This window comes from Balaenoptera physalus (genome assembly GCF_965194825.1).
Source record: "Balaenoptera physalus genome assembly, chromosome: 10".
Classification (NCBI taxonomy): domain Eukaryota; kingdom Metazoa; phylum Chordata; class Mammalia; order Artiodactyla; family Balaenopteridae; genus Balaenoptera; species Balaenoptera physalus.
In genome coordinates, this window is record NC_138889.1 from 67,618,259 (window position 1) to 67,631,687 (window position 13,429).

Consider the following 13,429-nt stretch of genomic DNA (forward strand, 5'->3'; position numbering starts at 1 on the left):
TATACAACAGATAAAAGACAGTCTCTTCAATAAATGGTGTTGGGAAAGCTGGACAGCTACATGTAAATCAATGAAATTAGAACACTCCCTCACACCATATAGAAAAATAAACTCAAAATGGATTAAAGACTTAAATTTAAGACATGACACCCTAAAACTCCTAGAAGAGAACATAGGCAAAACATTCTCTGACATAAATCGTAGCAGTAAATCGTAGCAGTATTTTCTTAGATCAGTCTCAAAATATACAAGGCAAAAGAAATAAAAGCAAAAATAAGCAAATGAACCTAATCAAACTTAAAAGCTTTTGCACAGCAAAGGAAACCATCAACAAAATGAAAAGACAACCTATGGAATGGGAGAAAATATTTGCAAATGATGCGACCAACAAGGGGTTAATAAGCCAAAATATACAAACAGCTAATAAAACTCAATATCGAAAAAACAAACCCAATCAAAAAATGGGCAGAAGCCCTAAATAGACATTTTCCCAAAGAAGACATACAGATGGCTAAGAGGCACATGAAAAGATGCTCAACATTGCTAATTACTAGAGAAACGCAAATAAAAACCACAGTGAGGTATCACCTCACACCGGTTGGAAAAAGTATCATCAAAAGTCTACAAATAATAAATGCTGGAAAGGGTGTGGAGAAAAAGAAACCTTCGTACTCTGTTGGTAGCAATGTAAATTGGTGCAGCCACTATGGAAAACAGTATGGAGGCTCCTTAAAAAACTATAACTAGAGCTACCATATGATCCAGTAATCCCACTCCTGGGTACATAGCCAGAAAAAATGAAAACTATACTTCAAAAAGATACATGCACCCAATGTTCACAGCAGCACTATTTACAAGAGCCAAGACATGGAAACAACCCAAGTATCCATCAACAGATGACTGGCTTAAGAAGATGTGGTATATATATATATGTGTGTGCGTGTATATATATATATATATATATATATATATATACACGCACACACATACATACACACACACACACACACACCATGGAATATTACTCAGCCATAAAAAAGAATGAAATATTACCATTTGCAGCAACATGGATGGACCTAGAGAATATTATACTTAGTGAAGTAAGTCAGACAGAGAAAGACCCTCTCTGACTATATGATATCACATATATGTGGAACCTAAAAATAATACAAATGAATCTATATACAAAACAGAAACAGACTCATAGACATAGACATAGAAAACAAACTTCTGGTTACCAAAGGGGAAGGAGGAAGGGACAAATTAGGTGTATGGATTAACAGATACAAATTACTATATATAAAATAGATAAGCAACAAAGATTTACTGTATAGCACAGGGAATTATATTCAATATCTTGTAATAACCTATAACGGAGTATAACCTGAAGAAAAAATAAGTGCGTCATCTTGCTGTACACCTGAAACTAACAGAATATTGTGAATCAACTATACTTCAATTTAAAAAAATAGCTGGTTTACTTAGAAAGAAAGAAAGAAAGAAAAGAAGCAAGAGAGGGAGGGAGGGAGGAAGGAAGGAAAGAAGGAAGGAAGAAAGGAAAGAGGAAAGGAAAAAGGAAAGGAAAGAGAGAGGCACCTGATCCGTCATCTCGCCTACCTCCTTACACAGAGCAGGCTTTGGCTTCCACTATTAAAAAAAATACATATGTGTGTGTGTGTGTGTGTGTGTATATATATATATATATATATATATATAGTCATTAAAAATAATTAGGTATATATGCTCTATACTAATTAGGTATATAGGAGGATCTCCAAGATGTACTACTAAGTGAAAAAAGCAAGATGAGAAAACAGCGTGAATGGTTTGATCATTTTAGTTTAAAAAAAGCTAATTTTATCTGCATATCCTAGCAATAATACACAACTTTTTTTCCCAGGAAGAAATCAACTGTCAGAAGAAACGGAGTAGTGGTGGGAAAGGGAGCGTTTACGTTGCATTTTGTATCTTTCTGTACTATCTGAATTTTCTAACCATGCATATGTACTACTTTAAGAAAATGTCTATCTGACTGATGAAACTGTAGACCAGTTTGGTTATTTATTTATTATTTATTGTATTATAAAGACTAATGTAAGTTCCTAGTGGCCACATCAATGTTTCGTTCATCTTGCTGCCCAAGATGCTGCCTGGCATAGTAACCTTTTACGTTCCCATAAGATAGAAGTTCAGAAAGTATCTAAGAATCAATATGATCCACTCCCTAACCCTCTCTGTTGGTTATCAATGAAGTGCCTCTTTCCTCCAAATCTACCTTTCTTTGCCTTGCTTTGTGGTACTGGAGCTGGACTTGTAAAAATTTCTCCTTTGCCAGTTGGCACAATATTAAGCTTTGTCAGTAGGGACAGAGCAATATGAAGTGGTTTCTTTTCCTGGTTCTGGTGTGCTTTTTTCTTCTTGCTCCTGTGACATGTACCTGCTAGTCGTGTGTGGGACAGCCAATTGTGCTCACCTCTGTGCGAGTTTCTGTGGTACCCTAGTGAGTGGATTCCTAGCAAGTCTTGCCAGAACTCCACTAGGCAGTTTCCTGCTTGCCAGCCCTGGTCTGTGGCCCTTCAGTGAAGTTCACCTCAGTGCCATCCAGTGGCCACAGAAACACCTCTCCAACAAGGTCTGAATCTCGGTCTTGTTGGGGAGTGGCACCCTCCAAGTTTAAAATTCTCTTTATTTCTTAGTAGTTAATCCCCTATTACTACTTAATAACTCCTTATATTAAAATTTTCCTGTTCATATTACTGGTATGGTTTCTGCTGCCTAATTGTACCTTTCATGCCCAAATCAAATTAAACCAAAAGAAATCAAGTAAAATCAAGCCAAGTCAACAACAAAAAATTAAATCTATAAACCCATCATAAAACGTAAGTTTGTATTATTAAGTTTGATAACACAGAGAAGAGCATGGCATGTAGCCCAACTTGTTAACTAACTGCATTAAAAACTTCCACAAAACAAAAAAACACGGTGTGATGGTTTTGTACTGTGTAAACTAAGCTAAGCTAGAACTGTATTTCCCAGAATTCTCTTTCCTCCATGATTCTAGGTTAGGGTTGACTACAGAGAAATTTCTCTAAGATTTGGAAGGCAAAAATGAAGCAGCAGCCATTACACTCTGAAGGTCAGTACAGGATGCCAGGTGCTGCTGTATCTCATACACTTTGTTGCAGATCTGCTGGACCATCTTGATGTGTGGAAAGAACTGTGCTCACATTTCCTCCAGTTCCTTCTGGGTCTCTTCCTTTAGCTGCTCCTAGTCAGAGCCAGGCACATGTGTAGCTCCATGGCCAATAATGCTGCTTCTTTTTCAGGTCACCTGCTTTCTTGAGGTTGGAGGACTTTAAAAGACATACATAGATTCTAGTTTGTCCTTGTTCTTCCCTGTATCATGCCCAGCTTTTCTTCCTGACTGCTGATTATGACTGCTTCCTGATGATCTATAGTGACTTCAGGGCCACAGGCAGACCCTAATTCAAAGCTTTCCATAAACTTCTTCCCCAGCTTCTATAACAATGTAAAAGCTGGTCCCTATAATAGATTCCTTACTTCCCATCACTCATGGTGCTTCTGCTATGATGATCAAACCCTCACTAATATACACTATAAAACAGATAAATGATCCAGCTTAAAAAAAAAAATCTTAAGTAATTTGGATTTCTTGAGCAATTGAGTTTATACTGTCAATTCTTATTTCCCCTATGTTTCTTCTAATTTATTTCTACATAATATCTAAGTTTAAAAAATAGATGTTAAAGTGGGAAAATTTTTAAATGCCATTTTCTTTAACAAACGCCCATGTGAGGGCCCATATGAAGGCTAGTTAGAACCAAGTTTTTTGGTTCCTCTGAGATACGGAGACAAATTTCCTTGGTGGCTTAAGATACAGGAGAGCCTGACCTATTTTTGTAACATTATTCTCCATGCCAGGAGGGGATTAAGATGAAGAACTACTAGGGAGAGTTCCGAGAAGACTAGTATGTATGCATTTAAGAAAAACTAGAGTGGGCCTGGAGATAAGTTTAAGCTGAGGAGGGAAAACCAAAAGATGATGCCCAAGCTCCAGCTGGTTGTCATGAGTTTCTAAACCCAAATTCATTTGTTTAACATTTTTGAGATTTGTCCTTGTTTCCTGAGCATGCTCAGTATGACCTGCCAGGTCTGAGAAGTGTGAGTCTCATAAATTCCATTTTCTGTTTTAGAAGAGGATGGGAAGGTAAGGAGGAAGAAAGAGGAAGTGAGTTAGCAGCAGAGAAAGAGTTCCTGATTATGGAGAACCTTTGGGTTAAGACCTTTAACTCAGAGACGGTGGACAAATCATTTGAAGTAAAGTTTTTAAAAAACTGAGTTTATCAAGAAATATTTATTGGGTACCTACTAAGTGCAGGAAGGGGGCTAGACCTCATCAGTTATAAATGGTGGATGAAACAAAAAGGATGGGCAGAACAAAAAGAGTAAGAGAATACTGCCAGCATCTAAGGGCATGGATCATTTCATCACTCAGCTAAGGCACTTTATCTGGCGCCTAGTTCTCTACTAAAACAGATCTAGGAATATTTGATAATCTCTCCTGACTTAGAGCCCATGAAACATGGAGTAGCTTTAGCCAGAAGTCCTTCCATAAGTCCTGGGCTTCCTGAAGCTACCTGCACACAGCTGCACAGTGAGTCAGCCTGGCTGTCACAGGTTTATTGCTTCCTACTGTACATTTCAGAAGGACGTATTCAATGTGCTGTTCAGAGTGTGGCTATTTAACTCCTTACAAGTCCTTCACAGGAAAAGAGGGAATAAGAGTTTGCTGGATTTATTTATCCTAAGAATTAATCTCTCTATGAAAAGCCATGGATAGGACAACTACAATAAATGACAGAATTAAGAAAAGCACTGAACATTCTGGAAATTTTTCAGAAGGTTCATAGAAATTGCCAGTGAAGTTAAACTCTAATTTCTGCCTCCATTTATTTATCTAGCTTGTTCATTTGTTCATTCATTCATTCAACAAACATTTATTGATTGACACTGGGATACAGCAATGAATAAGACAGACAATATCCCAGCCTCATGAAATTTATTTTCTTTGGTGGGGGAAAACAGTGAAACGTAAACTAACCAACGCACAACATAATTTCAGGTGTTATTAGGTGCTCTAAAGAACAATAAAGTAGGGATGGAATGGTGGGGTTATATCTTAGGAGATGATTTAACATTATATATTACATATTTTACACATAGCATGCAATAAACGTTATAACAAATATAACCACAGATATGTCTTAGATACACTAAGGGGACAGGATTGATGTAGTTCCATGATAAATCAAACTGAATACATCTATATAAATCATAATGACATATATAGACCAATGAAACTTACCCTATAGAAAGCACTGGTCAAAGGGAGTAATGCTGCAGCAATGTTATATTCTTCTAAACTTGAACAATCCTTAAACAAAACAAAGAGAAATGAGCATTATTAGGACATTTACCAGAAATCACAAATATATGGAAACAAAAATCTATGATACATTATTTAGTATCCTAAGGGGTTTTTACTTTTATTTCAAGTCGTCATTAAGGTTTACCTAGATAAGTGTGAAAAAAAAAGTATGAAAAAATACTGTCCCGAAGCACATCCTTTTTTTAAAAAATTTATTTTTTTTTTAAATTAAAAAAAATTCTTTTTTTTTGCTCATGCCACGTGGCATGTGGGATCTTAATTCCCTGGCCAGTGATGGAACCCATGCCCCCTGCAGTGGAAGCACAGAGTCTTAACCACTGGACCTCCAGGGAAGTCCCCTGAAACCCATTCTTTTAGAAATGATATAAAAATACATTTGAGAAAGATGTTTTCATACACTATTGGTGAGTAGCTACTTTTACTTTCCTGTTTTACAAAAATTGTGTTTACAGCTGTGCAATTTGTCCAAAAATTTTTGGAGGGGGTTTTAGTATATTTAACTACTATATTTCATTGAATCTGAGATACACATTTTCTCCCCACATTTTAACTTCTCTGAGACTGGGATGTATGTTATAATTGAAATAATATATTTTTTCTTAGTCTTACACATGAAGGGTTTATATGTAAAATTCTGTTATTGATCAGGCAAGAAATACCACTGATGCCAAAACCCCTTGGGTGAAATGTTGTTGGGGAATGGGACAGTCAGAAAATCTCAGTGGGAATGTAAAATGGTGCAGCTGCTAGGAAAACAGTACGGCAATTCCTCAAAAATTGAAAAGTAGAATTACCCTGTAACAGTAATTCTACTTCTGGATATATACCTAAAACAACAGTGACTTGAACAGCATAGGGGGGCCATGGCCTGGAACAATGCTCAAGGGTAATACCCTTAGAGAGATCAGGTACAGTAATTTCAGCCCCAACCTTAGACAATATAACTATTGCCATCAAAATGCAAATTCATCAGCTATCAGCCGTTCATATGTTTGTATGAATTGATTTTAAACTCACAGAGCTGAGACCTTAGTATCAATTATTCCAATGCAATTCCTCTCCTTTTCAGATGAGAAAAAGACGCCTAGATGTCAGCCAGCACTGGAATTTAGATTTATCTACCTATCAACCTGGTGCTTTTTCCTCTAAACACCGCCTTTTGTACTTGATTGCTCTCCTCATATTCTTGAGGTGGCGGATATGAGTTTTTTGAGCTGCCAGCACTGATTTTGGAATGCGAGGGAGGCAGAACAGGCCTCAACAGCAGAGCAGTTGGAGGCTTAAAGCTGCAAAAGGGCACTGGTGCCAGGGACAAGGCCCCTAGAAAAAGGAGAAAGAGTCAGAAGCAAAGAGAAAATACACCATTGACAACCTTGGTCTATTTCAAAATACTACTACGGCTTGGCAGGGCTGAGGGTGTAGTACTGCCCTGAGGAAAAAAAGGAGGAAACTTTCTTTCAGAAGTCATGGCCCAAAGGTGGGCATCTCTTCTAATGCTAGTCTTGCTTAGCATGAGTACATTTGGTATTATGATCTGCTAAAAGAGTTCTTAATAGAATTTCATGCATTTTTAACTATGAACACAGCTGTAGAATACACTGAATGTCCAACTCCAGAAAACACTGAAACAATACTGGGTTACAAGACAAATCTCTGTAATAAAGAATCATTCTCATATACGTGACATTCTCTGACCCAATTTAAATAACTAAAAGATAGGCTCAAACTTCCTATACTGTTCTAAAAATAATAGTTCTAATTAATTCACCACACAAACATTTATCGGATAAATGAATAAGTGAATGAATAAAGGAATAAATTCAAGAAGAGAGAGAAATGAGGAGAAGAAGCTAAGGACAGAAACCTGGGAAAGATATTTATAGAGAAGGAATAAAGGAAAATCAAGATGGGAAAGAGAAGCAGGAGAAAGCAGTACTATAGTTGTCAAGAGAAGAAGAAACGACCAATAGTGTTGAAATCTTCAGAGAAATTCAGTAAAATGAAGATTGAGAAAAAGCCAAGAAACTTGTGAATCAAAGAGGTCACTGGTGACATGATGAGGGTATAAGTGAGTAGAGTAAAAAAGGCCCTGAGTGTAAATGCTCAAAGTTGTAAAGGGAAGGAAGCTGTTTGAGGAGTTATGACATCCAAATGGGTAGCTGAATGAATCTTGGTAGGGCTGAACCAGATGAATACTAAGATTCTATGTAATCCTTTGATTCTATAAGAATTAGAAGGGACCCAAGTACACCAAGGAGGAAAATCCAAGGGAGAGAGAGTTAAAAAAGAAAGGTCACTGGTAGAACAAGGTCTCTGTGATATGGCTGCTAATCAATGTGGTCCCCATTTCTAAGGGGGAAACATCTCATTTCCATAAAAAGCAAATAAACAGAACTTATATTAACCAGCAGGATCCCGGAATATTTCAGCAAATATAACTTATTAGGAGAGAGAAGCTTGATTCTACAATGGAGACTCAGGCCTACCTAAGAGGCTTCTATAGGAAAAGCGGGGAGAGTGTCCTCAGACTGTTGTGCAAACACTAGTTTTATGGAGTACTGATAGCTGTTACTTGGGGGGAAATTGGGGAAATGCTGGGTAAACAAAATTAAGTGCAATGTTTTTGTTTTAAAAAACTGTAGGACTTCTCAGGGCTTTATACTGTGACTGGATGAAAGGAATTTGGTGGCAGCATTTCCAACCTAATTTGACTAAGAACATTTTTTTTAGAAAGCAATTGAAAAATATATATATATTTAAATTGAGGGCAATTGCTATTTTATTATTATTATTTTTTAAAAAATATTTATTTATTTATTTATGGCTGTGTTGGGTCTTCGTTGCTGTGTGCGGGCTTTCTCTGGTTGAGGCGAGCGGGGGCTACTCTTAGTTGCGGTGCGTGGGCTTCTCACTGTGGTGGCTTCTCTTGTTGCGGAGCACAGGCTCTAGGTGTGCGGGCTTCAGTAGCTGTGGCACGCGGGCTCAGTAGTTGTGGCGCATGGGCTTAGTTGCTCTGCGGCATGTGGGATCTTCCCGGACCAGGGATCGAACCCGTGATCCCTTCATTGGCAGGCGGATTCTTAACCACTGTGCCACCAGGGAAGTACAGAAAAATATATTTTGAAAAAATGATTTAATATCATAAAAAATCTTCTGAGAGCACGCCAACCAAAAGATCATTTAAAAACTTAGTTATGAGCTTTTATTTCTTGACTTATGGTCATATACTGACAGGCATTTTTACTGTAAAGAACTAAAAATGCTAGATAATATACTTAAAAATCTTTAATGCAAGGCAATGAACTGGCAAGGAAGTAAGAAACACTCAGGCCAAAATATAAGTTATGTGGGAACCTGGAGAGATACAGCACTAAAGTGCAATTTTACCTCAAGAACAGTTGGTGAGCAAAGTAAATTTGAGTATTAGTTTTGAACAGCTCAAAGCACTCAAAAGATAGGAGACAAAACCCAGCACTCGCTAAAGGTAGGAAGTCCATTAGGAGAACTACATTATGGTAGGGACCCCCTAGGGCCACCTGAAACACCAGATGGAAAGTCTGAGATATAAAATGATAATTCAGCAAGGGAACTAATGAATATGTGAGTAAATTAAGCATACACTGACTATATAAAACACAAAAATAATGTCTTTCAGTATCAAAGAAAAATAAGATACAACTAAAATATACAACCACGGTAGCACAGACATTGTAAGGTGATGGACTGGAGCTGGATTTTGATAAATTAAGTAAACATTTAAATTTCTCTGTATTACTGCCAAAGGAACAGAATGGGTTACAACTTCTAAACTAGTGGGGGGAAAAAATTGACTGAAAGAAAAATAACCCAAAGGAAAGCAAGAAAGAGGAAAAGAAACTCAGAAAAAGGAAACAATCAAAAAAGAACAAAATAAGATAGTAGGAATAAATAGAAATATAATAGCAGAAATAGACCAAATACTCTGTTTAAAAGACAACTATTGTAAGAAGAAATGGGAAGATGTTGGTAAAAGAGTACATATAAGATGAATAAGGTCTGAGAATCTAATATATAACATAGTGACTATAGTTGATAATACTGTATCATATAATTAAAATTTGCTAAGAAAGTGGAACTTAAGTATTCTCACCCCTCCCCCAAAAGGGAAATCTGTGAAGTGATGGATGTGTTAATTTGATTGTGGGAATCCTTTCACAATGTATGGTATATTAAGTCATCACGCTGTACACTTTAAATATATTACAGCTTTATTTGCCAATTATACCTCAGTAAAACTGGAAAAAGTATATAGGCCATGTAGGAAAACACCACACCTTTTTCCTATTCTCTGTCATCTCCATGGATTGTATAAAATAATCCCAGAATACAGCAAAAAGTGTGAATCATCTCTTTCTTCCTGACTTATTCCTCACCCTCTTGCTTAGGACACTGCTATGCACAAGAATGTCATCCCCTGTGTCCTAGCACATCTGAGTTTCTTTAACAGAAATGCCTTGCATGTTTCTGAAGACTGTCATGAGGCCCAAGGCAATAAAGTTCAACAGACTTGAGCTGTAATCTTCTCCTAAGGAAATGGCTGGGATGCCAAGATGCCTTTTGACTTTGATTTCACAGCAGGGCTTCATTTGTAATGATGCTGTCCAAACTTTAAATGACAACAGCTGTGATATGAAGTCCCACACACTCATTTATAAAAATTTCCCACAAATTAAAAAAAAAATTAAACAATGGGGAATTTCAATCCATGACCAATTAGCAGGGAACAGGCAATCATAAAACATTTAGGGGCTATTTATTATCTTACAAAATGTTTACACATCGTAGTGCATGTCTCAAACCTGAGCGCCAGTCAAATGCTGATTGCAAAATATAAATATAAAATTCTTTGCAAGTCACGTTAGAGATATTCTAAGTTAATTAGATTGAAAAATGGAAAAAATTTTGAAACAATAAGTACAACTATTGACATAGCAATAGCATTCCGGAATAGTGCAGTTATCTGTTGGGGAATCAGTCCATAAACACACGTCCTGAAGTCCCCCGTGTTTTGGCCACGTAATAGCAAAGTAGTTACAGACATACCAGGCAATTTACAAGCCTGCAAGGACTTGAATGCCTATACATGTTTTATTCTGAACTTCGCTATGTAGTTTACCTTTAATTTTCCTCCTACAACTGAAGAGTGAGCCCTGCAATCTTAATTTCTCATTACCCTCAATTACTTCATATTTTGATTTGCATACCTTTGGACTGTCATGACCAGCATTCCCATTTTTGTAAAACTTTGGAACCTCTCAAAAACGATATAGGTAAACATTAAAGAAAAAAAATAAGACTGAAAGGCAGAATGTCTTACAAAACTGACTTTTCTTGAGTTTAGACTTGATATAGCTCAGAAAAAAATTTTTTTGAATTGTCCAAAACACTGAGAACATTTGTATCTTCTACACAGGGACAAAAATTAAAACTACCAAAGCCCCAAATACCTCTGTATATCATGTTAGTCTCCTGCTCAAAAATGTCAGCTATGTTCTGACTATTACAGGATAATGACCAAACTCTTCTGCCAAACTTGTAAACCCTCCGTGGTGTGGACCCATCTCCACACTTACCCGACCATATGGCCCTCCTGCTATAAGCCGCAGGTCTAGTCAGTCTGCTTTATCATCTTCTATTCCACATCATAATTACCTCCTACCACATCTAATACCCCTAGAATAGCACCCATGCCTTGCTTTTTTTTTTTTTAAATTTATTTATTTATTTATTTTTGGCTGTGTTGGGTCTTCGTTTCTGTGCGGGGGCTTTCTCTAGTTGCGGCAAGCGGGGGCCACTCTTCATCGCGGCTTCTCACTATCGCGGCCTCTCTTGTTGAGAAGCACAGGCTCCAGACACGCAGGCTCGGTAGTTGTGGCTCACGGGCCTAGTTGCTCCGCGGCATGTGGGATCTTCCCAGACCAGGGCTCGAACCCGTGTCCCCTGCACTGGCAGGCGGATTCTCAACCACTGCACCACCAGGGAAGCCCCATGCCTTGCTTTATCATTTACATTCTTCCTCCTTGGCACCTCCATATGCATGCCCTCGTGTTTTCCCACCCTTTCTAAGTACGGTGCTAAGTACAAAATAAGCAGTAGGACTCACTGTTGTTTCGGCCTCAGGTTACATTTTAATGCTAAATCTACGAATATAACCATCGAGGATATATCACAATTTTGAACACTATGGTTATTTAATATGTACCATTACTCCCATTGAGACAGAAGATGAATGCTAGACTTGACAAATAATACCAAACTTTGCTTTAAGTTTTTGAGTGAATGGCACAGGTCCGCTTCAATTTTATGTCTGGAAACTAGTACACTGCACCTGGCATATAGTAATAATAGCTAACATTTATTGAGTGCTTACTAAGTATCAAACATATTTTCAGTATGAATTTACAGAAATTATTTCATTTAATTTCCACAGCATCTCTAGGAGGTAGATACTATAATTATATCCATTTTGTTGATGAAGGAACTGAGTTTCTCAGAGGTTAAATAATTGCCTGAGATTACATGGGCACAAATGACAGAGCCAGAACTCAAACCCAGGTAGTCTCACTCCAATGTTTGTGCTTTAAAGCTCTATGCCCTGTTGCCTCTCAAATGCAAGTGAAACTAAAGATGGCATCTGTGGAAACATATAATTCAGGCAAAAGAAGAAATTTTCCACTAATTATAAATAATTTCCTCAAAAGAGGCTGAAACTATACTACATCTGTGAAAAAGCAATTGAAAACTTAAAATGTGGCGGCTAAAATTCAAATGCAAAGGAAGGGCTGGAAGTTAATTTTTTTCCCTCATGGTATCCTTTTATTTCATCTCTATCTTCATAATTTCTTAAAAAATTAAGAAATACAGAGGATCATGTCAAAGCTTCTAAAATATGCCTAATAGGAGTGCTGGAAAGAGAGGACAAAGTAGGTAGAAGAAAGTAAAAGAAACAATAAAAAGAATTTTGTCTTCATATGCCAAGAGTCCAGTGAGTGTCAAATAGGACAAATGAAAAAAGATATTTGGTACAATGAATAAAATGTGGTATACTCACAAAACAATACTACATGAAAGCGAAAATAAATGAATTATAATTATATCCAAAATCATGGATGAATCTCCCAAACAAAATTTTGATCCAGAGAATCAAGGCAAAAAGAACACATCACCACCACATCATCATCATCATCATCATCATCATCAGTCACTGCTGAAACACACATTCTTAATTAACATTGGCTTCTATCTCTATTTACCACATCAAACACACCATTGTAAACATGTAGGATTTCATAAAGTCTACTATAGCAATGTCAAAGAACTGCTTTTATCAAATCATACTGACAAAGGAAAATCTAACAAAATTAGATCAAGTGAAAAAAAGATCACCAGTTTGGATGATTTTATGTTAAGTGTTTTAAAAGAAAATGATTTGATGTCAGAGGATTAAAGGGAGTCCCTTAAGAAAAATAATGAAGGCTTTAAATATTTTTGTAAAATGATCATCTTTGGGACAGTGCTGTAAAAGCCAAACATAAAGTAAGTCATGATGCAATTTCATTAGGAAAATTATTTTAAATACATTTCCCTTCCCCAGACAAAAGTGAGATTCATACTTTGGTTCTAAAAATATCAGCACATGGTAAAAATTATAACCTAAATATCTGTTAAAATTTTATATTTCTTCTTTTAAATATAATCTATCAAACAAACCATTCCCCCACTATTTGGTATGAAATTTTAGCTCCTATTTTATATGGATTTACTGGTGGTGATAGTGAAAATTAGTTCTACTCTTAATGATCTAAAGGATGCAGGAGTGATGGTCTCTGTCATATCTCTATTTAATACTTCAGTCTTGTGTCTGTAGAAACCAGACAGATCTGGAGGATAAAAGCCGACTACAGCAAATGCAATCACGCG

General features: G+C 36.8%; 1 protein-coding gene across 1 annotated transcript in view; it reads right to left on the reverse strand.

Annotated features, from left to right (window-relative positions):
* Positions 1-13,429, reverse strand: part of SBF2 (SET binding factor 2) — a 456,507-nt gene that overhangs the window by 113,845 nt on the left and 329,233 nt on the right. The window contains exon 19 of the mRNA XM_082476788.1: positions 5,387-5,455. Within this exon, the coding sequence (XP_082332914.1) occupies positions 5,387-5,455 (69 nt within the window). The remainder of the gene's footprint in view (positions 1-5,386; positions 5,456-13,429) is intronic.